We start from the raw sequence: 21,361 nt of genomic DNA, 5'->3' as shown, positions 1-21,361 counted from the left end.
TCTTTGAAAAATAAGGTCTCTACCATGTGAGAACTTTCAACAATTAAAAATATGTATTGTACAAACCTGTTACCTCTTAGTGATCCAATTTCCATTAAATCCTTCAGAAATTTGTGTTCTGATACAGATGCACTGATAATGTCTGTGTTTTACAGTTTTATACAGAATCTGTGCTGGATTCTGTTAAAAAACATAACATTAAAAACCTGTAATTTCTGTAGTATTATAATAGTACAGTGTAATTCTATATTATTTAAAAACTCAAAATCAATCAAATTGTTGTAAATGTTAAATTGTCAGTTAGCATTCAACTGACCACAGAAACCCCACTTGTAAAGTTTTAGATGAGAATGATTCGAGCGACTGGTTTTGGAAGAACAGAATGTTGACAGTAATGTTTTTGTTTTCCATGGTGTTGGTTCTGTAGCCCACTTACTAAGTTAGCCTTTGCTTAGCTAGCTCAGCTACAGATACACCAGGTTTCGGACAGCTCATTGCAGCTCATAGCGTTTGACTAACTGACACAAATACTGATAGATGTAATGTGACAATTTCTGAATTTTTAGGACTCAGAGTGAGCCTGCTAGACTTAAATAAGTTAGTTAGCAGGCTGAACACCACAGCACATACAGTGTCCCCAGCTCACTGAGGCTAAGTCTAAGGCCTATTATCTGAGAGCACAAACTTGAGTGTATGATCTTATGTCTGTGTTCGACATATTTAGGCCCATTTAGCAGACTGGTTCATCCAGGTTTGCTTGCTTTCCCTTTCACTTAAACTCAGCCCATCGTCTAAACTCACAACTATGAACGGCCTGTTTTTTTACCCCTTGTTTTCAGAGTGTGACATCATTGATCAATGAGCTCCCGCAGCGCCCCCACCTCGTGGCCACCTTAAATAAATAAATAGACACAAAACAGAAAATTGACACATCAGACATGTATTTTTGAAATACTGTTCTTATTTGGAAATACTGTCATAAGTTTAACCACCACATTACACAGTATCACTGTTATACCACCTGACCATGTGTTTATATATAATTATATAGTATAGGTAAGTGTCTAATTTTTAGTTAGCTAGCAACCTAGTAGCCTGCTTGCTCTCATATTTATGTGAGTTTTGTCCTTTGTCAGGTATCCTTTTCTTTTTTATGTATTTGGTTGCCACTGCTATGCAAATTCATATTTCTGCTAGTGTCTCAATGGGATGTTGTAATGTTATACTGCACAAATGCAGTGTTCTAACCAGGACTAGGTAATTCAATCGAAAAGCGACATTCAGAACCTCTAAGCAACACTTGCCCATGTTAATTATCATTTTTAAAAAATCTGTTAATACTTTTTTTACTTATACTTATTTAACATTTTGTATACTTATTTTTAACATTTTGCTGTCATGTAACATTGAACATGGAACAGCGACATGGAAGTAACATGGAGGAGAACCTAAACAACAAGCCAACTGGACAACTCGAGCAGCTTATATAATCGTTTTAATCATAATCAAGATAAAATATGCAATTAGTCGTGATATACAGAACTAGCTCTAACTCACCTACAACACCATCAATCTATTGTTAGTAGACAGAACATCAAAAAAAAATTCTCCTATGGTAATATCACTAAGAAAGTGAGAAATGAGTACTGCATAATCTCCAAAAAACACTTTTTCCTTATACCTACCTTACATCTAATGTTCTGTAGTCAGACTGCCTGTTAGCAATGTCTGTTTTGTGTTTAGGAGCTCTGCTGCTCAGGTTTAACACATTACTTTTATTTATAGAGTGAGTCTGTAAGAGAAATTCCAAAGTCGCATACTATGGAGTTCAGGTTGCCTTTAAATCAAATGCAGCTTATCATTTTAATCATTGTGAAAGCCATTGTTATGATAATTACAGTTCCACAACCACTTTGATGTTGTTCATTACTGAACAGGTTTAATGAGCGATGTGTCGTTGCATACAGGTGGAGTAACACTATATAGTGTGTAATTTTCTGAGAAAAAAAAAATGATTCAACCATACCATAATTCAGACATGCAGTTACCTATTCATTAACAGAAAATGCATAAAGCTTGGAGCCCAGCTACCCCACCTACAATTTCAGACACAGACAGTATGTTACTCTCAGTATGTTGACCTTAGGATGTTTGGCACCAGAGTCATCAAATAATATATGGACATAACAGTGACTCCTGTCTGCCAAGTTCTCATTGATTAGCTAAATCAATCCAATGTTCAAAATTGTATCCTTTAGGTTTTTCATTTTTATGGTTTTTGTTTTGTTTTAAATATGTACACTGAGGGTATATGGATTAAGGAAAATCATGCAATTCCATAAAGGAAAATATAGGACCCCTTCAAACCTTAAAAGAAATGACAAAGGCAGTATCAATTCCAAATGAATTCCTGTAATGAGAATAAATTTATTTATTAATTGTCAAACATTAGTAATCCATCTTTATTAGCTTTTATCTTTCATTTAATTAATATTTTATTAGTAAAGATGTGGTTCATGTAAGCCGGTTCATTACAAACTAATTAGCTGGCAAGCTAAAAATTAGGTTACTACTGCCAGCAGGAACCAGCATGAAAAATCCATATTGTCCGTGTTCACTAATTTACCTAATCTAAGTAAGCTTCCTACAGCTGTGGAAGACAATGCTGCTAAGTAATACTATTAAAGATACCCCTGTTAGCTGGCATTGCTATATGCATTTGCTAAAATCCATGTTCACTAACTCATCTAATTTATGTGTGTTTCTTATTGCTGTGGATTACAGCTGGTAGTATTCATGTTGAATCCATCACCTTGAACAGCCTGGAACAACCTCACACCTCTAGGACTATTTCTTCACTGAGCCAGGGACACTCGTGCACTTTGCCATATATGATATTACAGTGATCTCTGACCGTGGTGAGAGAAATATGTTAAATATGTTAAATGTGTAAATCACATTTGACACCCAGATGATGAGTGGTGTTGAGCAGCCATGTCCAAACTGGAAAAGCATGCGGGTACTGACAGTGAGCTGATATACACATTACATATCTTTAAACTCAGTCACACTGCACCCACAAAGACTTCTCCCCACACTCACATTACACTTGTATTCACACCTATCTAACCTACCTAATTTACCAACAGTTATTTTTGGGTTGTTACTCAAAATTACTTAGATCTATTTATTTTTGGTTTGTGTGCCACAAAATTGCATGTGTTACTAATATATAGTGTTATCCCATGCAAATCCTGCAGGCAGTAGTTTTGAGTAGTTGTATGTACAGTGAGTCCAAGAAGTATTTGATCCCTTGCTGATTTTCTTCGTTGGCCCACTAATAAAGACATGATCATTCTATACTTTTAATGGTAGATGTATTCTTACATGGAGAGACAGAATATTAAAAAGAAAATCCAGAAAATAAATCTAAGGAATATATATTAATTGATTTGTATTTCATGGAGTGAAATAAGTATTTGATCCCTTAGTATTCATTAGCAGTTCTGGCTTTTACAGACCAGTTAGACACTCCCAATCAACTTGTTACCTGACCTGAAGCCACCTGTTCTCACTAATCACTTGTGTGAAAAACACCTGTCCACAGAATCAGACAGATCACACAGATTTCAAGTCTCCAACATGGGTAAAACCAAAGAGCTGTCACAGGACCTCAGAGTCAGAATTGTTGACCTTCACAAAGCTGGAATGGGCTACAAAAAGATTAGTAAGGTGTTGGATGTGAAAGTAACAACTATTGGTGCAATTATCAGAAAGTTTAAAGAGTATAACATGACAATCAACAGACCTCGGCCCGGTGCTCCAAAGAAGATTTCGCCTCGTGGGGTGGCAATGATGCTGAGAACAGTCAGAAATTGTCCTGCAACCACTCGGCAGGAGTTAGCAAATGACCTGAAGGCAGCTGGGACCACAGTTTGCAAGGAAACAATTGGCAACACTTTGCGCAACAATGGATTCACATCCTGCAGTGCCCGAAAGGTACCCCTGCTGAAGAGAGCAAATGTGGAGGCGCGCCTCAAGTATGCCAATGATCATTTGAAAGATGAACCAAGTTATTGGGAGAAGGTTTTGTGGTCAGACGAGACCAAAATTGAACTTTTTGGCCTCAACTCCACCCGCCATGTGTGGAGGAAGAAAAATGCTGCCTATGACCCCAAGAACACTGTGCCCACCGTCAAGCATGGAGGTGGAAGCATAATGTTTTGGGGGTGTTTCTCTGCCAAGGGTACAGGGCTACTTCACCGCATCACTGGGAAGATGGATGGAGCCATGTACCGCACAATCCTGAGGGACAACCTCCTCCCCTCTGCCAGGGATCTGAAAATGGGCCGTGGTTGGGTCTTCCAACATGATAACGACCCTAAACATACAGCAAAGGCAACAAAGGATTGGCTCAAGAAAAATCACATTAAGGTCATGGAGTGGCCCAGCCAGTCGCCAGACCTCAATCCGATCGAAAATCTATGGAGGGAGCTGAAGGTCAGAGTTGCCAAGCGACAGCCCACCAACCTTCATGATTTAGAGAGGATCTGCAAAGAAGAGTGGGCCAAAATTCCCCCTGGTGTGTGTGCTAAACTTGTGGTTAACTACAACAAACGTCTCACCGCTGTGCTTGCAAACAAAGGCTTTGCCACTAAGTATTGAGTGTGTTTGGCAAGAGGGATCAAATACTTATTTTCCTCATTGAAATACAAATTAATTAAAATATATTCTTTAAAATTATATTCTGGATTTTTGTCTTGATATTCTGTCTCTCCATGTTAGAATATATCTACCATTAAAAGTGCAGAAGGATAGTGTCTTTATTAGTGGGCAAACAAAGAAAATCAGCAAGGGATCAAATACTTCTTGGACTCACTGTAATTGCAAGGGATCCTTTTCTTCCTGCCAGATAAACAGTGTCTTAAAAGTATAGGGCAGACTTGAGAAAGCTGTTTTGCCTAGTAAACCCATCAATTTATGTTCATTTCAGTTCATTTCAACCGTCTAAAGACGGTTCTGTTTCACTAGTAAACAAGCTTCCTCAAAAAGATTAAATCTTAAAACAATATATCTTGCAAAAGGTGCACTATTAGGCTTATACTGAATAAAACTGAATACATAAATAATTTGACGTTTTCCCTAGGAACATCTACAACTTTTCTTATGTGCACAGGGAAATCTGTTATTTCCTCTTGAAGCATGACGGACAGGGATGGATATTTTAGGAAGTTTTATGTGCTTCACACTGAAGGCCAACCCGAACCAGGATCTGCGCATGCTGAACTATTAGCTGAGAGGCTTCATGTCTTTGAAGGCATTTATTGCTGTGGTGAGGCAGGGTCAAGGAGTGACCATGATACAACAGGTTCCATGCTTTGTTTAATGCTTTTAAAGTCACGCAGCTCCAAGCCTTTTTGGAGTGCTGTCTTAAGAAATGGTGGCAACCGGTTATTATTATTTTTATGTAGTTATTTTTGTAAAAGCCCAAACAAAAGAGGGCACACAGCAGATTAAGGGTTTCCTGAAGACTGAACTTGCATAATCAGTTTAAATATGAATATAAGCAAGGGGCTACTTTAAATACTGTTGATTCATGGTTTATTCCTGTATGCTACATTAAAGATTTCCAAAAACCATTTTAGTTTCGACCAGGGCAAACATAAATGGCCTTTCCCTGATGGACCTTTTTGCTGACTGCAATCAAGCATCCACCAAAACCACTAAAATAGTAAAATAGAGGCTTTTGTTTACTTTGTTTTTAACTTTATGGGGGGGGGGGGGGGTAACAAGTTATATTAGTGTAGACTTAGATTAAAATTCTTAACATTGAGCGTATTTATCTTGATATTTTAATGTAATTTCAGTGAACACACTAAAATAAATAAACATAAATAAACCTGACATTATTATGAACACTGGTTTGGGCACTGATATCTCTGTCCATCACCATCTGCTCATCCTTCAGCTTGAATCCACGTTGTTCTCTCCACCACATGCTCACCCAGAGGCTCTATTTTTCCAACTGTCACAAGGCCTCATTACATTTCTCTTTTACAATCAGCATACACTTGTGTTCTCATACAGAATATTGACTGTTATTAATAGAAGACTAATAACTAAGGTCAGGGGTGATGTAATGAAAATTTAGAAAAAGGTTTTGTTCTCATGATGACTTTTGGTTACAGTTACAAAGCTTTACTAGATTCGCTTTCATTGGAGCCATGCATTTCATAGCTGTGAACACATTCAGTATGACCACTCACAAGGACTGGCATTTGCAAGGAAATTTAATTGCTAATAAAGCCAAAGGTCACTCGCTTTCACTCGTAAGTGCTTCTAACCTTTAACCTTATTTTGTGGTCTAAACAAGGTGCAAAACGTGGGAGACAGTCAGGGAATGTTCAGTATTTAGAGGGGACTCTGTAAATGTAGCAGGCAGTTTTATTAGGTCATGTGTATCATGATTGCCGGTAGCTGTTGTGCAGTTGTTGTCATCATTATCATCCTCACATTTCTTCACCCAAAAAGGCAAGTGATACATAAAAGCTACAAAATGAGCACACTAAATACACTGTAAATATGGTAAAATCACATGGAATCACATGGAATTATTTTATCTAAGGCAGACATTAAAGTTACATAACAGAAGACACATCAAAGTAGACTTGTAATTGTAAAGTTGACTTTTATTACTTTTGTGCAATATTAAAAGAAACCTTAATGTCTCAAAAATTTTGATGTTGCTGAAGTTTGTGCTATCCATTATGTGCAGCTATAGTAAGGGCTGAGTGCTTTTGACTGATCTTGACTGACTGTTTGTATTCAAGTTTGACAGTTATTTAGACAATAATGTAGTGACAAATATAAATGTATGACTTTAGGTTGTACATGTGATATGATTTCAGATGCAGGTGCGACAGCTCACAGATTTTCCAAGATCTTTATTCTGAAAACAACAAACAAGAAAAGACAAAGGAATATTTAAAGGTGCACGTATTTGTCACTGTACAAATAGAAGGTATGGTAAGATGAAAATCGATATAGCATTTATGTGTAAATGACCTACCTCTGATTGTGAGCTGGGTAGAGCACTCAGTACGTCCTAAAGAGTTCTCTGCGACAACTTTGTACTCTCCATTGTCCTTGGGCCCCACTCTCAGGATAAGTAAGGAACAGACACCACATGTGTTGGAGATGTAATAGTTGCTATTTGTGTTGAGGCTGACATTGTTGCGGTACCAGGTGATGCGGGGGTTTGGGTTGCCTCTCACGGCACAGCTCATGTAGCACTCATATTTCTCGGGGCTGGTGTGTGTTTTCAGTGGGACGGTGAAAGTAGGAGCAGAATCAAAGTTGCAGGTCTTGGTCTCAGGAATGTTGAGGGTGAACTTTTCTGCAGGAAACATTTGTAAATATTCATGGTGAAAATAGCGGTAGCATTTCTTCAGGGCTATGTGTACAGATAAGGTTGACCTCCAAGCTTATTCTAATAGACATTTAACATTATATAATTTTGTGTTAATAATTTTTCATTTATCACATAAAAAATTATTAATTTACTCAGTTAATCCATATTATCTTTGAATACATGAGCGGTTAAGGAGATATTTAAGGAGATGAAAAGTTATAATTCTGTATTAGTTTTTCCTCCCAATATTTCAGAATGTCTTGTAATCGAAACAAATAGAAAAAGCGCAGAGCTGTCTGAGCAGGAATGTGCATTGTAAATATAATTCATTGTATAACTCATGATGTAATTAAGTATGTACTCACATAATTATTTTGAGCAGTGTAGCAAAACAAATGCAATATCACTCAACTTCTAAAAGTATAATATTATCCTGCTTTGTCAACAAATACAATTTAATACTAATAAAAGTGAATGAGGAATGTACCTTTTTTCTTTGTAACCCCCCATGTTAGAGACTCAGAAGGTTCAGAGAGGCCCATGTCATTCTTGGTGTACACACGGAAGTTATACTGTCTTCCTGGGATGATGTTGACAGCTGTGAAGTTATTGTTGAACAGTCGATCAGCCACAGTTTGCCAAGTTTGTTTGACTGAGTCACGTTTTGCTACCATATAGTGTAAGCGGTCATCTCTTTTCTCATCAGGTGATGGCATCCAGGATACAGTCAGTGTGCCAGGGACGTTTTCCTCCAGTTCCACTGGACCCGGAGGTTTAGGATCATCTGTAAATGTGCCAGATTTTTCACATTTATGTGGACACCCTCACTCTAATCTAATCCACCATGCTGACTTTTTAGTCATGTGATTTTGTTAGAAACCACACTAAAGTGCAACACAATCAAGCATGCTTTTGTATCTAGAAGTTCAGAAGGGTTACACAAGCTGTTTCCATAAAAAGGCATCCTTTAAATCCTCAACACACTCAACATATTTTTCTTACTTCACTCTTTTTAACCTTAATGTCTTTTGAACATTGTGACTAATCCTTCCAATCTAAAATGTTTCATTTAGCACACTGAATTATGGAATCTTACCTGTGACCCTGATCTCAGTACTGAAGGTCTCTTGTCCAACCATGTTCTTGACTATGATAGTATAGATTCCAGTATCTGACCGCTCTGCAGATGCGATCAGGAGTTGAGATGTCCCATCTGTGTTGCTTACAGTTACACGTTTTGTTAAAGGCATTCCATCTTTGAGCCAAATTATTGTTGGCATGGGCGAGGCCTGTCATTGTGAAGAAAATACGTCATTTATGAATTTGTCTCTTAATTACTGTAAGCCTTTTATTAGGTGTTTTTATTTTTTTCTATACCTCAAAATTGATGGTAACCCGAGCAGAATTTCCAGCTCTCACCACCAGAAAACTCTTCATTTTCCGATCAGTGAAATTTGGTCTCACTGTAAATTACATTTTTTAAAGGTTACTATACTAGTATTGTACTATTATACTTTTATAAATTAGCAAATGCCGCTTAATATATACTGTCTATACTGTATATATTTTGGTAATTCTCTATTAAAAATGAAGAAATGAAATCTTGAAATGTAGTCAATCAAATGGATCATGCATAGTTAAAGCATTTTACCTGGTGGGGGCATGGCAATGATATAGTTGTCAAGGTCCTGGGGTTCACCATCTCCTCCTTCATTTGTTGCGACCACTCTTACCCAGTACATGGCCATAGACCTAAGGCCAAGAATTGTGAAGGATGTGGTGATAATTGCATTGGAGTTACAGCGAGTCCATTCTGTGTTCTCTGCTGGCCTTAGTTCCACAAAATATCCTTTAGCTTCATCCTGCACTCCTTGTTCTTCCTTTGGTTTAGTCCAGCTCAGGGACAAGGAAGAGTAGGATGAGTCTGACACCTTCAGATCAATAACTTTACCAGGGGGTTCTGCAGAAACAAATTGATAATATTATTATAATAGTTGATCTAGAATTTAGGGCCGTTAAATTCACTGTAAATTGTTTCTGTATTTCAGACAATATATTAGAACTGGGCAATTAATCAAAAAATGTATTGAAACCAACATTCAGAATCATATGTCATTGACATAATTTTGCCCATGTCAATTATTTTAATTTAGCAAAATTCAGTTAATACTTTACCCACTGCGTGTGTTCATGTATGATTCCCTTAAACTCCGCCCGACACCAAGCCAACTGAACAATTTGAGCAGCTTAAATAATTTTTTATTAATCATAATCAAGGTAGAATGCTCAATTATTACATATACATTTGAAGCCATATCACCCAGTGCTACCCTATATATTTACTTTTGGTTTTGTGTCGTATAAATGTATGTGTATATAAAACTAATCAAGAACCTCATTGTCCAATCATTAGGTTGTCTAAACTAATTAGTTTATTTTTCTAATTAATTTTAAATATTGCCCAGTGTGGGTGTGTGTGTGTGTGTGTGTGTGTGTTTCCTTTGTGACTCACTCTTAGGATCTCTGGCTGTCACAAATTCAGTGGGTGAACTTGGTTCTCCAGCACCAGAAAAGTTTATGGCCGAGACACGGAATTCATACTCTATTCCTTCAACAACATCTTTGACTCCATATTGTTTGGCTGCAGGCACAAGCAAAGACTGAATTAGTTTTAGTTACATTTTACATTTAACCTCTCAAAGCGTCATGCATCCATTGACCATTCTTTACTTGTGTAACTACACTACATGGTCAGTGTAGTAGCTGGACACCCCTTTTAATTAGCTTGACATCTTTTGTAGGTGCATGAAATGAAATATACAGCCATATACAGTATACTGTAAAACATTGACAGTAGAATGGGCTGGTTTAAAGCGCTTTCATTTAATCAGATTTCTGCCCTAATAGAGCTGCCCCAGTCCAGTGTAAGTGCTGTGTTTTGTGAACTTAAAATATTTCGCTATGAAGCAGTATGACACAAATAGAGACACTTGAGAGCTGAAAAATACACTGACATCTTCATAGATTGGGTTTTCACAGCATATAATCATCATGCTGAAAGACAGGTGTTGGCTAAAGTACTCAACATTCTCTGCTCTCCATAAATCCATTCAGAACTAACTCTGTCTCTTTACCTTCTCTGAGTAAAAGAATACCCACTCATCCAGCCCAACCTGCTGGAATACTGACCACTGGGGTCCCCTCTACCTTTGTCAGACCAGCTGCCACCCACCAGTCCGACCACCAGGCTCCCCCACCACCCATGCCAGACCAGCTGCACACCCTTTTACCACTGCTACCTGCCTAATGACCATGTTAAAACCTAAATGGACTCTTAACTATCTGTGATTATTAATATTACCACTATTATTACTATATAAATACTCTTTAATAATTGCTCTTACCACCACTGCCATGACAGTGTTATACTACACCATGATTATTATATTATGATTAAAAATATGTTGCACACCTGAGCAGTACAACAGTTTAGGTGGTTTGGTGGAGTTTTTCCTTGGCACTGTTGCCTTGGGTGGTTTAAGGGTTTTTAATGTCTTTTTATGTTGTTGATTTCTTGTCACATAGTTACTGATTGTGTAAAGCTGCTTTGTGACAACAACAGTTGCAAAAAGTGATATAAAGTGAAATAAATTTGATTTGATGATTTGATTTGATAAAGTGGTGTCAGTGCTGTTCAGACTCACACCAGCAAATCACACTTCACCATCTATCAGTTTAAAGAATGAGTGTAGGTTTGGAAAATGCCTGAAGAACACTAAACTGTAATGCTTGGCATGAAAATATCCTCATGCACAAAGTGAAGTCCATTAAGAAATTAATTGGCAAGATTGGTGTGGAAGTAATTAATTGGCCAACACAGAGAACTGGCCTCAACTCATCAAACAAATTTGGGTTTAAGTGGAATGCTGACCGCAAGTCAGGCCTTAATATCAGTGCCTGACCTCACTAATGCTCTTCTGGCTGAATCGAAGTAAATCCCACAATTATGTTCACAGTGGAAAGTCTTCTCAGAAAAATGTTTTCTTTTACTTCCGAAAAATGGAGGGCCTGCTCCATGTTAATGTAAATGGTTTTAGATTGATGATGTTTGGGTGTCCACATACTATTAACCATGTAGTTTATCTTAAGTTGTCTCATAGTACTTAATAAACTTAATTTTGTAAGAAATGGCATAAATCAGTCAGCATGGTCCAATAATTTGTCACTTTTAGCAACTTCCGTGTACATTAGTGTTACTTTCATGGAATCGCAACAGAGAACTAATAAACATTTTAATATCCCTAAAGTCTAGAGATCAAAGACAGACATCCAGGTGTTAAACCTTTGATTGGTTCCTCTGGAGGGTTTACTTGGCTCCAAAGGTTGCTGCCCCGCTTGCGTTTCTCCAAGATGTAGCCCACGATGTTAGTTCCTCCAGTGTTGGTAGGAGGTGTCCATGTTAGATTTATGCAGTCCTTAAATGCACTGACAACTTTGGGTGTAGAGGGTGGACCAGGGTAAGCTATAACACAATAATTGATATTTGAATACGTGGTGTGATCGTTTAACAATTCATAATTGCAAATTAACAGACATTAGCACAAGAGCTAGAGCTAATAAGCTAATAAGCTATAGCTATAAGGTATAAGTGAATTGTGGAGTAAAACAGATCTGCTGTGAGTGTATTTATCTCACTTCTAAAGGATTTGTAAAGTGAAATAAGTGTTCTCTACATTTACATGTGTGATTCAGACTCTCAGTCTCACCTTTAGTGCCAGCTTGTATGTCATCTGTCTCAAACGGGTCACTTGTGCCTTCTGCAGTAATGGCCCTAATGCGGTAGCAGTATTTCCTTCCATGGTCCACATCTGTGTCCTTATAGTGGGCTTCACCAGGAATATTGCCAATCTTCTTCCATGTGTTCCTCCCAAGCTGTTGCCGTTCAAGATTATAGTGAATCACTGGAGAGCCTCCATCATCTTTTGGAGGTCTCCACTTAAATTCCACACAAGAAGATGATGCCTCAATCACATCTACAGGACCCAGTGGATTGGTAGGTTTGTCTGTAATTGGAGAAAGGAAAAACTGTTTCCCCACTTGTTTCGTTTTTTTCAGTCACTTTTGATTGGAAACATGTTTGTGCCAAAATCTTGAAAACCCTAAATTTCCAGGCTTATAACATTCAAAAAGTTTAATATTTAGTAACTAAATGAACAAAGGAAAATACAGTGAGTTATTAATAAAGTATTGTAGTTAGGAATAGAAGGAAGGTCCTTGTTATGTAACTCTTGTGTAGTTTTAACATTGTGTATACTCCCTTTGTCCTAAGAGTCAGAGTGACCCAAAGACCCAAAGGTGGTGCACAGATTTCATGGAAGTATGAATAAAGACATTGTTTCTTTAGGAAAAGTAACTCAATTCCAAGCTGAAAATTCTGCATTCTTCATTTAGGGGGTTTAAACATAGTGGTGGGTCGTTTGTACCCTTAATACAACAGAATGGTTGAAAAAAGTCTTAATCCACTTAATAAACATATCCACACATTTAAGGCTTATGTTACTTACCTAAGACAATGAGCTGGGAGAGAGCCTCAATAGTCCCAAATTCATTTTTTAGCTTAAGCTTGATCTCGCCTGTGTTTTTGCGCTGGCACTTAGTTAGGCGTAAACTGCTGTGACTAGAGGACTTCTCAATCTTGATGTTGGTATCATTCAGCAGCTCCTCACCCTCACTGTACCACTGGACCTTAATTGGCTCTTGACCCACAAAGCTGAGATTGAAGGATGCATTTTGGCCAACCTTGATAATCACAGGCTCTGAGAACTTGGCTAGGTCATCAGGATTCATCCTTGGTGGATCTAAAACATAAATAAATACTCAGAGGCACTAAAATCTTTTCTTTCACTTAGTAATCAAGGATGCTAACTCATTATGCATCATTTTCATCTATAATTGAATTGCAATCACATAAATGTCTTGAGTTCTGTTAAGACTGGATTAGTTTTACCAGGGGAGGGGCTAGCATATTCATAATAGATCTGACAGGCTGATTAAGGTATGTGTTTAAAATGACCACCGATAGCCCATGAAACTGAAGCATCAGGGAAGTTTTTGGTGACACTTTATTTGGAGTGATTCTTTTTAGATTAAACAAACACTCACCAGGCTCTTAAAAATATCAACATCATCTTAGTGATGTAGATTATTTTAGGTAGGGTTTCACATTGCCTCAGTTTACCTTCAATCAATTGAATTACCTTCCACAATAAGCATGGCTTCAGATTTACGCCCATCTGCCTCAAAGCGATACTTTCCATTGTCTTCTTCCTTACTGTTACTAATCACCAGTTTGTGGACAGTCCCCTCCTTGACAATCTTCAGGTCATCGGTGGATATTATCTGTGTTGACACTTGAGTGATTACTAACAAACCACAGTAATCATTTCCAGCATGTCTGACTTGCTGCATCTGGTTGTTCATATTATATAGCATGGAGTTTTTATTTAATTCATTCAGGAACAGTATGAATCAATAGTGTGTTATGAAAAGCACTCACCTCTTTTCCATCCTTATACCAGACTCCATCACAGTCTGCTCTACTTAGCTTGCACACCATCTCGACTGGCTGACCCATAATGGCTCTGACATCTTGCAACCCACTGGTGAAGTGAACTCCTGGGTCTGGATGAGTGATGTACACCCATTATCTGAAAGGTTGAGCTACTTGTTTTCTCAACATATGAATTACAATTAGCATGTACAGTATAGCAAATGCCCCAGACTTATGCCTTTTTAGCCAAAGCTATACTACTTTAATTATATATATATATATATATATATATATATATATATATATATATATATATATATATATATATATATATATATTTATGTGTGTGTAATTGTATACCTACAATTACAGCAATCGTACCACAACAAGACTTCTTGATTTCCACATTTTTGGTGCATATTCAACTTTGTGTAACACTACTATGTATTGACTTTGTATCATATAGTTTTGTTACCTTTTAATTAAAAGTAACTGAACGTATTGACTCGTACGTATTGACGTACATGGCACTGCACTGCAAATTACCTACCGATTACAGTGTCAGGGACCAAAGGCCCTGTCCTCACTCTCTTTTTCCTTTCTACCCCTTCCTCACTGGTTGGTTCAGTTTGTTCAGAATTATCATCTGGTTCTGCAACCATTTCCTCCACCTCCTCTTCCTCTTGGTCTTCCTCTTGCTCTTGCTCTGCCTCATGTCCCACACCTTCAGCTACTTTAGGTTTGGGTTTAGGCTTGGGCTGAGCCTTAGGTCTGGCTTTGACTTTAGGTTTGGGCTCAACTGGAGGCTCAGCTGAAGGCTCAGCCAGAGGCTCAGCCTCAGTGACAGGGACCTGCTCAGGCTCTTCAGCCTGTTGCTGTTTAATGATCTCCATCCTCTCCTCTCTCGCCTTCTGCAGCTTGGCTTGTTGCTCAGCTGCAATCTTCGCCACATCGGCGCTGCTCCCTCCTGCCTGGGTTGTTTTGCGCGCTGCTTTCTTTCCACGCTTGTTTGGGTCACTGTCAGCTGTTCCAAGGGCAGGAAACACAAATACGTGTTAATATGCTAGTCAGTGAATAGGAAAGTGTGTGCATGGGACTACCACACCTCTCAGGTTTATAGTGCACTCAGTGTCAAATACTCTTTGGTAGCCTTTGGATGATAATTGATATGATCGATTATCATGATCAATTAAATTTGCTCTCAACAGGGACCCCTTTTAGCACTAACCCCTATAAACTGCTTCTGTCTGCATCATTTAACAACAATGAATTTGCAGTTCACCAACACCAACAGCATCCAGAAACATATATGGCATGGACTCTGTAAAGCTGCTTTGTGAACATTTTTTGTGAAAAGATAATAATTGAATAATTGAATTTGGTCAACATCATTGACATAGTGAGCCAAATAACTATGATATTTAGAACTTTAGAAATTAATACTAAGCTGGTATGGTGTAATGTAACTGCTAATGTTTAGCATCTGGATTTAGCCATCTGTCTATATGTCCACATAAAAAGACAGAATCGTTGAATTCATTAGCTCTCATAGCATTTATGAACTGCTGCTCCACAAGGGGGATTGGAAAATACAAAGATATAAATGTAAAAGAATTATAACTACAGTAATGACTTCCGCTTTTCTTTTTTCCAGGGTTCCCCTCGTCCTGTAGCTGGTAAAGATTATGCTTCTTTAGCTTCATTCTCATACCTATGTTGCTGCAATGTTTACATCAAATGCTACAATACATTTTCCGTTCACATGCAGCTTTTTTCCCCTTCTTATATCCGTACCATTTTTCCATCCAGCAATTTTAATGGCATTCAGGCTTTCACCGGAGCATGAGTATGGATTGTTTATTAAATTTACAGTTCATGTACATTAGTGCATAGTGCTTTTACGATTTTAGCAGACACTCATATCTGTAGCAATTTATGACATGGTAGGCGAATAGCGCATGGGAAATCATGTAAACTATTCTTTATTGAAAATTTATGGCAGTATGTCCACATGTGAACAAGCCTAGATTATTGAAAACTTAAAATCAGGAACTTTCATAATTCTCTTTTACATTATCCAGATCATTCAATAATCAATAATCATTTGTCCAAATTGACAATATTGTCAAAGTCTAGTCTGTTTTTCGTTTGTCTCTGTTGTGTCTTCACTCTTTAATTAAGTGGTTGATGAGATCTAATCTTACCTTCTACTATCAGCCAGGCATTGCAGGATTTGATTCCAACTACAGCAGCATATATGCCACTATCCACCTTCATGCAATCCTTCACCACCAGTCTGTGGATCAACATGTCCTCAGAAACTGTAATGTCATACTTTTCCCCTTGAACCAAGGGAACACTTTTTCCCATCCAGGTGATCTTTGGCATTGGGACAGAAAGGACACACTCAAAGACTGCATCCTCTCTTTCAACTGCCTTCACCTCTTGCATCTTCACCAAGAAGTCCACCATTGGAACTGTATGATAAAATAGGTTAGAAATAGTGGGTACAGTGGGTACAATTCAACATAAGAGTTTATTAGGGATGGGTATTGTTCAGAGTTTGTCAGTACTGGTAAATATAATGAAATAATTACATTTGATATTGTTTTTTATACTTGGTTGTATTGAAGTAAATAGCCAGCATCAATGTTTGAAACCACAGATGTGTTCTCTGATGTGTCTTACTTTTAAAGTCAGTAGAGAAGACATTGACTCCTTCGATATCTACTTGGTAGAGTCCAGCGTCGTCTGGAGACAGACCATTTACACTAAAGACGAACCTTCTGCCTGTTTGACGTAAACTGTGCTTCTCATCTGCTTCAGTGCTGAATGGAACCATAACACCGTCCTGTAGCATCAAACATACAGACTATTAATACATGTGCTGAGCTTTCCATTATTGTTAACTAATTGACGATCTCAAAATTTCATAGAATGTCATTTCACTTCATATTAAAATAGTCTCACTTTATAGAGATAGATTTTGGCATTGGGGTCCTTGAGGTCCATCTCAAATTCAAATTGTGCAGATCCAGTGTTCTTTATCTCAATGTGTCTCAGGTTGCCCAGATATTCAATATACTGTAAGAGGAAAGACAGATTTAGAATGTTTCAGATGTAACAGATTAGAACAATTCAGCACATTTATCCAGTGCAAATCCTGTACATTAGCAGCAGGTTAATATTACAGCACACTTTCTGCAGACCACAAAAATTTGGTTGTCATTTCACCTGTGCTTGCTGCTCTTCTATTTCTCGTTTCTTCTCATTCAGTTTCTTTAGCATCCAGCGAAAGTCAGTCACTCCATATTCGGCACAGATTTTCTCATAATCTTTCTTGTCAGCACTTAGCAACAGCTCCCAGAACCTCTCATCAACTTCTCCATCTTTTCTCTCCTCTTTTGAACGATCAGCTCTGTGACATGAAGAGACGAAACAAATCAGACTCTACTTTTCGACCATCAGAATAATAAAACATAATTCTGTGTTTCTGTTAAGTTCAGTCTGTGTTTAGGTCAGTCTTACCGAGTTTTTAGAGTACTTTTGAAATCTAGTGGTTGTTCACGTTGAGCTAGAAAAAGAGATAGTTGTCAGATGTCAGGATGTCTTTTTTCTTTTACTTTCAGGGTAAAAAAGTGACATTTCAGACATTACGCATACAGACCTGTTCTTGACTCTTGCAATGCCTTGCCCTTCTTGAACCCAACTGTAATGAAATAAATAAAAGGTTCCCTCAGGTTGTTATGATGGTCTTCTGCTAACATGGCACAGCTTTAACACAGAGTTGCTGAATAGAAGTAAAAACTCAAGCAGGCCTGGGTTTGATGATCACATGTTCATTGTTCATATCATGCTGTCTGCTAATAATATTAAACATCATACTCTAATCATATACAATTCCCTTCAAATAATAAGAAACACATTTAAAAACAAACTTACTCACCTTCAATCACATTCAGTGTTGCAGTGACAACAGCACGTCCATACTCATTCTCAGCAAAACATTTATAGGTGTCTGCCTGATCTACAGCTACATTAGGCATCTAACATTGAAGAAACATTAAATACATTAATTCAAAGATTAAACCAGAGTTATACTAAAATGTGTATGGCCTCTTTTAAGAAAAGTATGCCAACAATGATACCTGTAACTGATGTTCTCCCATAATTGGATCATACGTAATGATGTACTTTTCTGAAATGTCACCATTGTTTCGAGTCCATCTCACAGTTGGTTTTGGATCTCCAGTGATGATGGCTTTAAAAAATGCAAACTTCCCTTCAAAAAAGAAGATTGAAAGATTATGAATGTCATTTTCTCTTTTGTTGGAAATTTTACAGCATGAGAAATTGACTGGAGGCTCTACCTTCCTGAATAGTCAGGGCAATGGGTTTCCGTGTGAAGTCTGGGTGGCTTTTTCCTGCTGGAAGCTCCTCCACAAACTGAGTGATCATTACACCGGGGACACTGGATCTCTTCCTGATCGCCACTAAAGAAATGAAAATGACAGTCATGTGACTGCAGTGAAATGTGATATGAATGCACTGAAAATCAGTTAAGCCTACCTTGTCCCGGAGCTGTGGGCTCCTCATCCTTTGACTTTGGAAACTTCATCTTATTGCCACGTACGTTGAGGTCTTCACCCCTAATGGATCATAGATTTGTTCAGTTCTTCATTCTAAAGATGCTTTTGATCTATAAATGATACATTTAATGCTTTCTGGCATTCAGATTTTGTATGTAGGCTCCTTATTGTTTCAGATCTATGTTGTTTCTTTTGTAAGCCATATTTCAAAAGTTGACCAAATATATATTTCCTGTGTCTAGATACTACATGTCAGCCAGAAAGTTGCTTTGATCCAAGACTGTCTTTTTTTTTTTTGAATGGTGATTAAAGAGAAAAAATAGACAAAATTTGTAATATCTTGTCCATTTAAAACATTAATTTTAGGCCATGGGCAACCGTACTGTGTTGAGTTTGGAGTGTGGCAAGTGGGCAAGGCTCCTGTCAGATTCCCCCAGCAAGAGTGAGGGTACTCCATCTGGCTAGAGCATAATTCATGCGGCAGTGTGGATCAAGTTGGTGAAGGTGTCATTTACACCTCACTGCAACCTCAGGATTTAGGCAATCTGTCTGCAGCAGGAATTTGATGGTGACATTTTGAGTAAACCCTGCACCTGCTAAAGTCTCTATTAGATGCAATGACACAATGAGGAGAGAGAATAAGATGTGCTTGGGCTTTAAAGATGAAGCACTGCATCCCTGTGACTGGTTGTAGTATGAGATGGGTGGGAATCATGTATGTACATGCTGCTTTTCTTGAAGGAGTTCTTGGCTCTTGTTTTGGTCACATGCTCAAGCGACCTGCCAAACATGAGGCCTAATATATTTTCTTCTAATCATCATATTGAGCGTCAACATCCCGGTCGATTTGCTACCATGTAGGAACGCTTGGTTTATCTTGTGAAACAGTCCAGACGTAATGTGTTTTTGGTAGGACATGTGAAACTGGAGCTAGTGTGAAATGACACAAGATTAGCAGTTGCAGCCAACACGTGATTGGTGCACCGAGAGCAGTGTTTCTTTCTGAGCACCATGTGACTCAAATGGTACAGTGAGATTTGGATCACTTTTGCTGGGGGTAATTTTAAACACCACTAAATGGAGGAATTCCTGTGATCACAGAATACCCCACATGCGCTCAGCAGGCTGAGTCAAATGGCCATGCCTGCTCTTGAATGGGATAGGTCACATACCTCATAAAACGATCAGTCAGAAGGGTCTGACGCAAGTTCTCAAACTGGTTCTTGAGATCAGCAACTTTCCCTTTCCATAAAAGATTTTCATTTAAATATTAGAGGTCGGTAGATGGATCATTGGATCATATTTTGTACCAGGACCAGAATTTAGGATTAAGGTGCAGTTATGTTGAGGTTTCAGTTAAGGAAGACAAATTAAATTATATTTTTAGGTGTAAGTTTCACTCTCTAAAATAAATAAAAGGCTTTTTATTGAAAAACATCCTATTAAATGCCATTTAAAGATTAAGCAATACTTATAAAAATAAATAAATCCTTTGAGAACAGGACAAGTACTGAAGAAGTGTTGCACATCGAGCTAGTTGTATATCCTTGTAAAGTAATCTGTTCCTGTTCTTGTCCAGGATCTCCATATTTGTAGGAGATGAAAAATGGCCAGGCTTAGCAACAGAGATGGGTGTTTGATTTATAAATAAGCCCAGAGGGTGTGAGGACCTTCCTAAGATGTAGAGCTCTTTCTGACCCGAGGCACCAGGGCTCCTCAGATTTTATGACTTCAGGATTTCTGCTCAGCCATGCCTTACTCACCCTGTTTAGGTTCCCTGCTGTTTTACAGGGTGTCGTCTTACACATTTGGACTTAAAGTGCATATTAACACGCTTTTCTTGGCTGTAAATTGTTTATATGAGTCAACACCTCATCATCTTGACCAGTGCACAATATATTGTTGAGTAACATTTAGTGGTGATGACAGTATCTGCTATTTAGTATTCAACTGTTTAGCCTGTGTAGATTATGTTCATTTCTTGCTCGCTGTTTATTTGGCAAATGGAAGCAAGCCTAATAGCCATGTATCTTAAATCTCAATTTCTGCCATTTTTGACATCATTTAATTCTTGCAGTTCTTTACATTTACATTACATCTGGCAGTTATTTATGAGTAGATCAATAGAAATGCTCAAAAAACTTGGAACATTTTTTCTACCTTGACACTTTCATTAAAAGTTAAAAAGATTCATCCTCCTCTTGTAAAGCTGATATTTTAAAGATACAAAGTTTTTGTGTGACAGCAAGAAAAACAAGATAAAACAGCAACAATAATGGCAATGTCTACCAAATAACCCCACATGTTTGTACAGAATAAATGAATAACCAGAATAACCTTAGTGTGTAATAAGCCTTGGAGCGTTGGGGGTCAAGCAACATCCTTATTGCGCTTACTCAATTGTGTCTTTGTGAATCCGGCATTCTACCTGCTTCAGAGATATGGCAGAAAATTTGTATTTGTAACACTTGATTTAGCCAAAAGGTTTTTTCTTCACATACTGAAGTGAAGAGAGAAGCGAAGAGTGAGGATGCAGATACATTCAAACCCTAGATTTGAACCCACACCTTTCACCATTAGCAATAAATCTTTTGTAGTTGTGACCAATATATGAATTAGTTGAGCTCATTGTTTCTCTGCATTGTCCTGGTCTAGTGTTCCAGGCAGGTGGTTAGGACTTACTTTGTGTAATGCGTAAATTGCTCTTTTCCTGGCAGTGCTGTGCTTTCCGGCTCCCTCTGACGTTACAGTGTCGATTCTTCTACTTTACAGGGAAGAAGATGCTCTCTGAGATGCTCTCTGAAATGCTAT

The 21,361-nt window shown here is 37.9% G+C and overlaps 1 protein-coding gene across 1 annotated transcript; it reads right to left on the bottom strand.

The window, feature by feature from the left end:
• Positions 1 to 848: 848 nt before the first annotated feature.
• On the bottom strand, positions 849 to 18,579 carry igfn1.3 (immunoglobulin like and fibronectin type III domain containing 1, tandem duplicate 3). Its single transcript, XM_072683349.1, has 23 exons — positions 18,531 to 18,579; positions 18,332 to 18,454; positions 18,110 to 18,243; positions 17,908 to 18,007; positions 17,629 to 17,670; positions 17,490 to 17,535; positions 17,196 to 17,379; positions 16,932 to 17,045; positions 16,650 to 16,812; positions 16,166 to 16,438; positions 14,512 to 14,985; positions 13,968 to 14,092; positions 13,669 to 13,810; positions 12,976 to 13,269; positions 12,178 to 12,474; positions 11,754 to 11,933; positions 9,924 to 10,052; positions 9,063 to 9,371; positions 8,789 to 8,874; positions 8,508 to 8,700; positions 7,899 to 8,195; positions 7,070 to 7,396; positions 849 to 892 (listed from the first exon to the last, which is right to left on the bottom strand). The coding sequence occupies exons 1-23, from the start codon at positions 18,577 to 18,579 to the stop codon at positions 849 to 851; spliced, it is 4,125 nt and encodes a 1,374-aa protein (XP_072539450.1).
• Between the last annotated feature and the right edge of the window lie 2,782 nt (positions 18,580 to 21,361).

The sequence above is a fragment of the Salminus brasiliensis genome, chromosome 7 (assembly GCF_030463535.1).
Source record: "Salminus brasiliensis chromosome 7, fSalBra1.hap2, whole genome shotgun sequence".
NCBI classification, from domain to species: Eukaryota; Metazoa; Chordata; class Actinopteri; order Characiformes; family Bryconidae; genus Salminus; species Salminus brasiliensis.
Note: the sequence above shows the minus strand (reverse complement) of the source record. Positions and strands in the feature narration are given on the sequence as shown.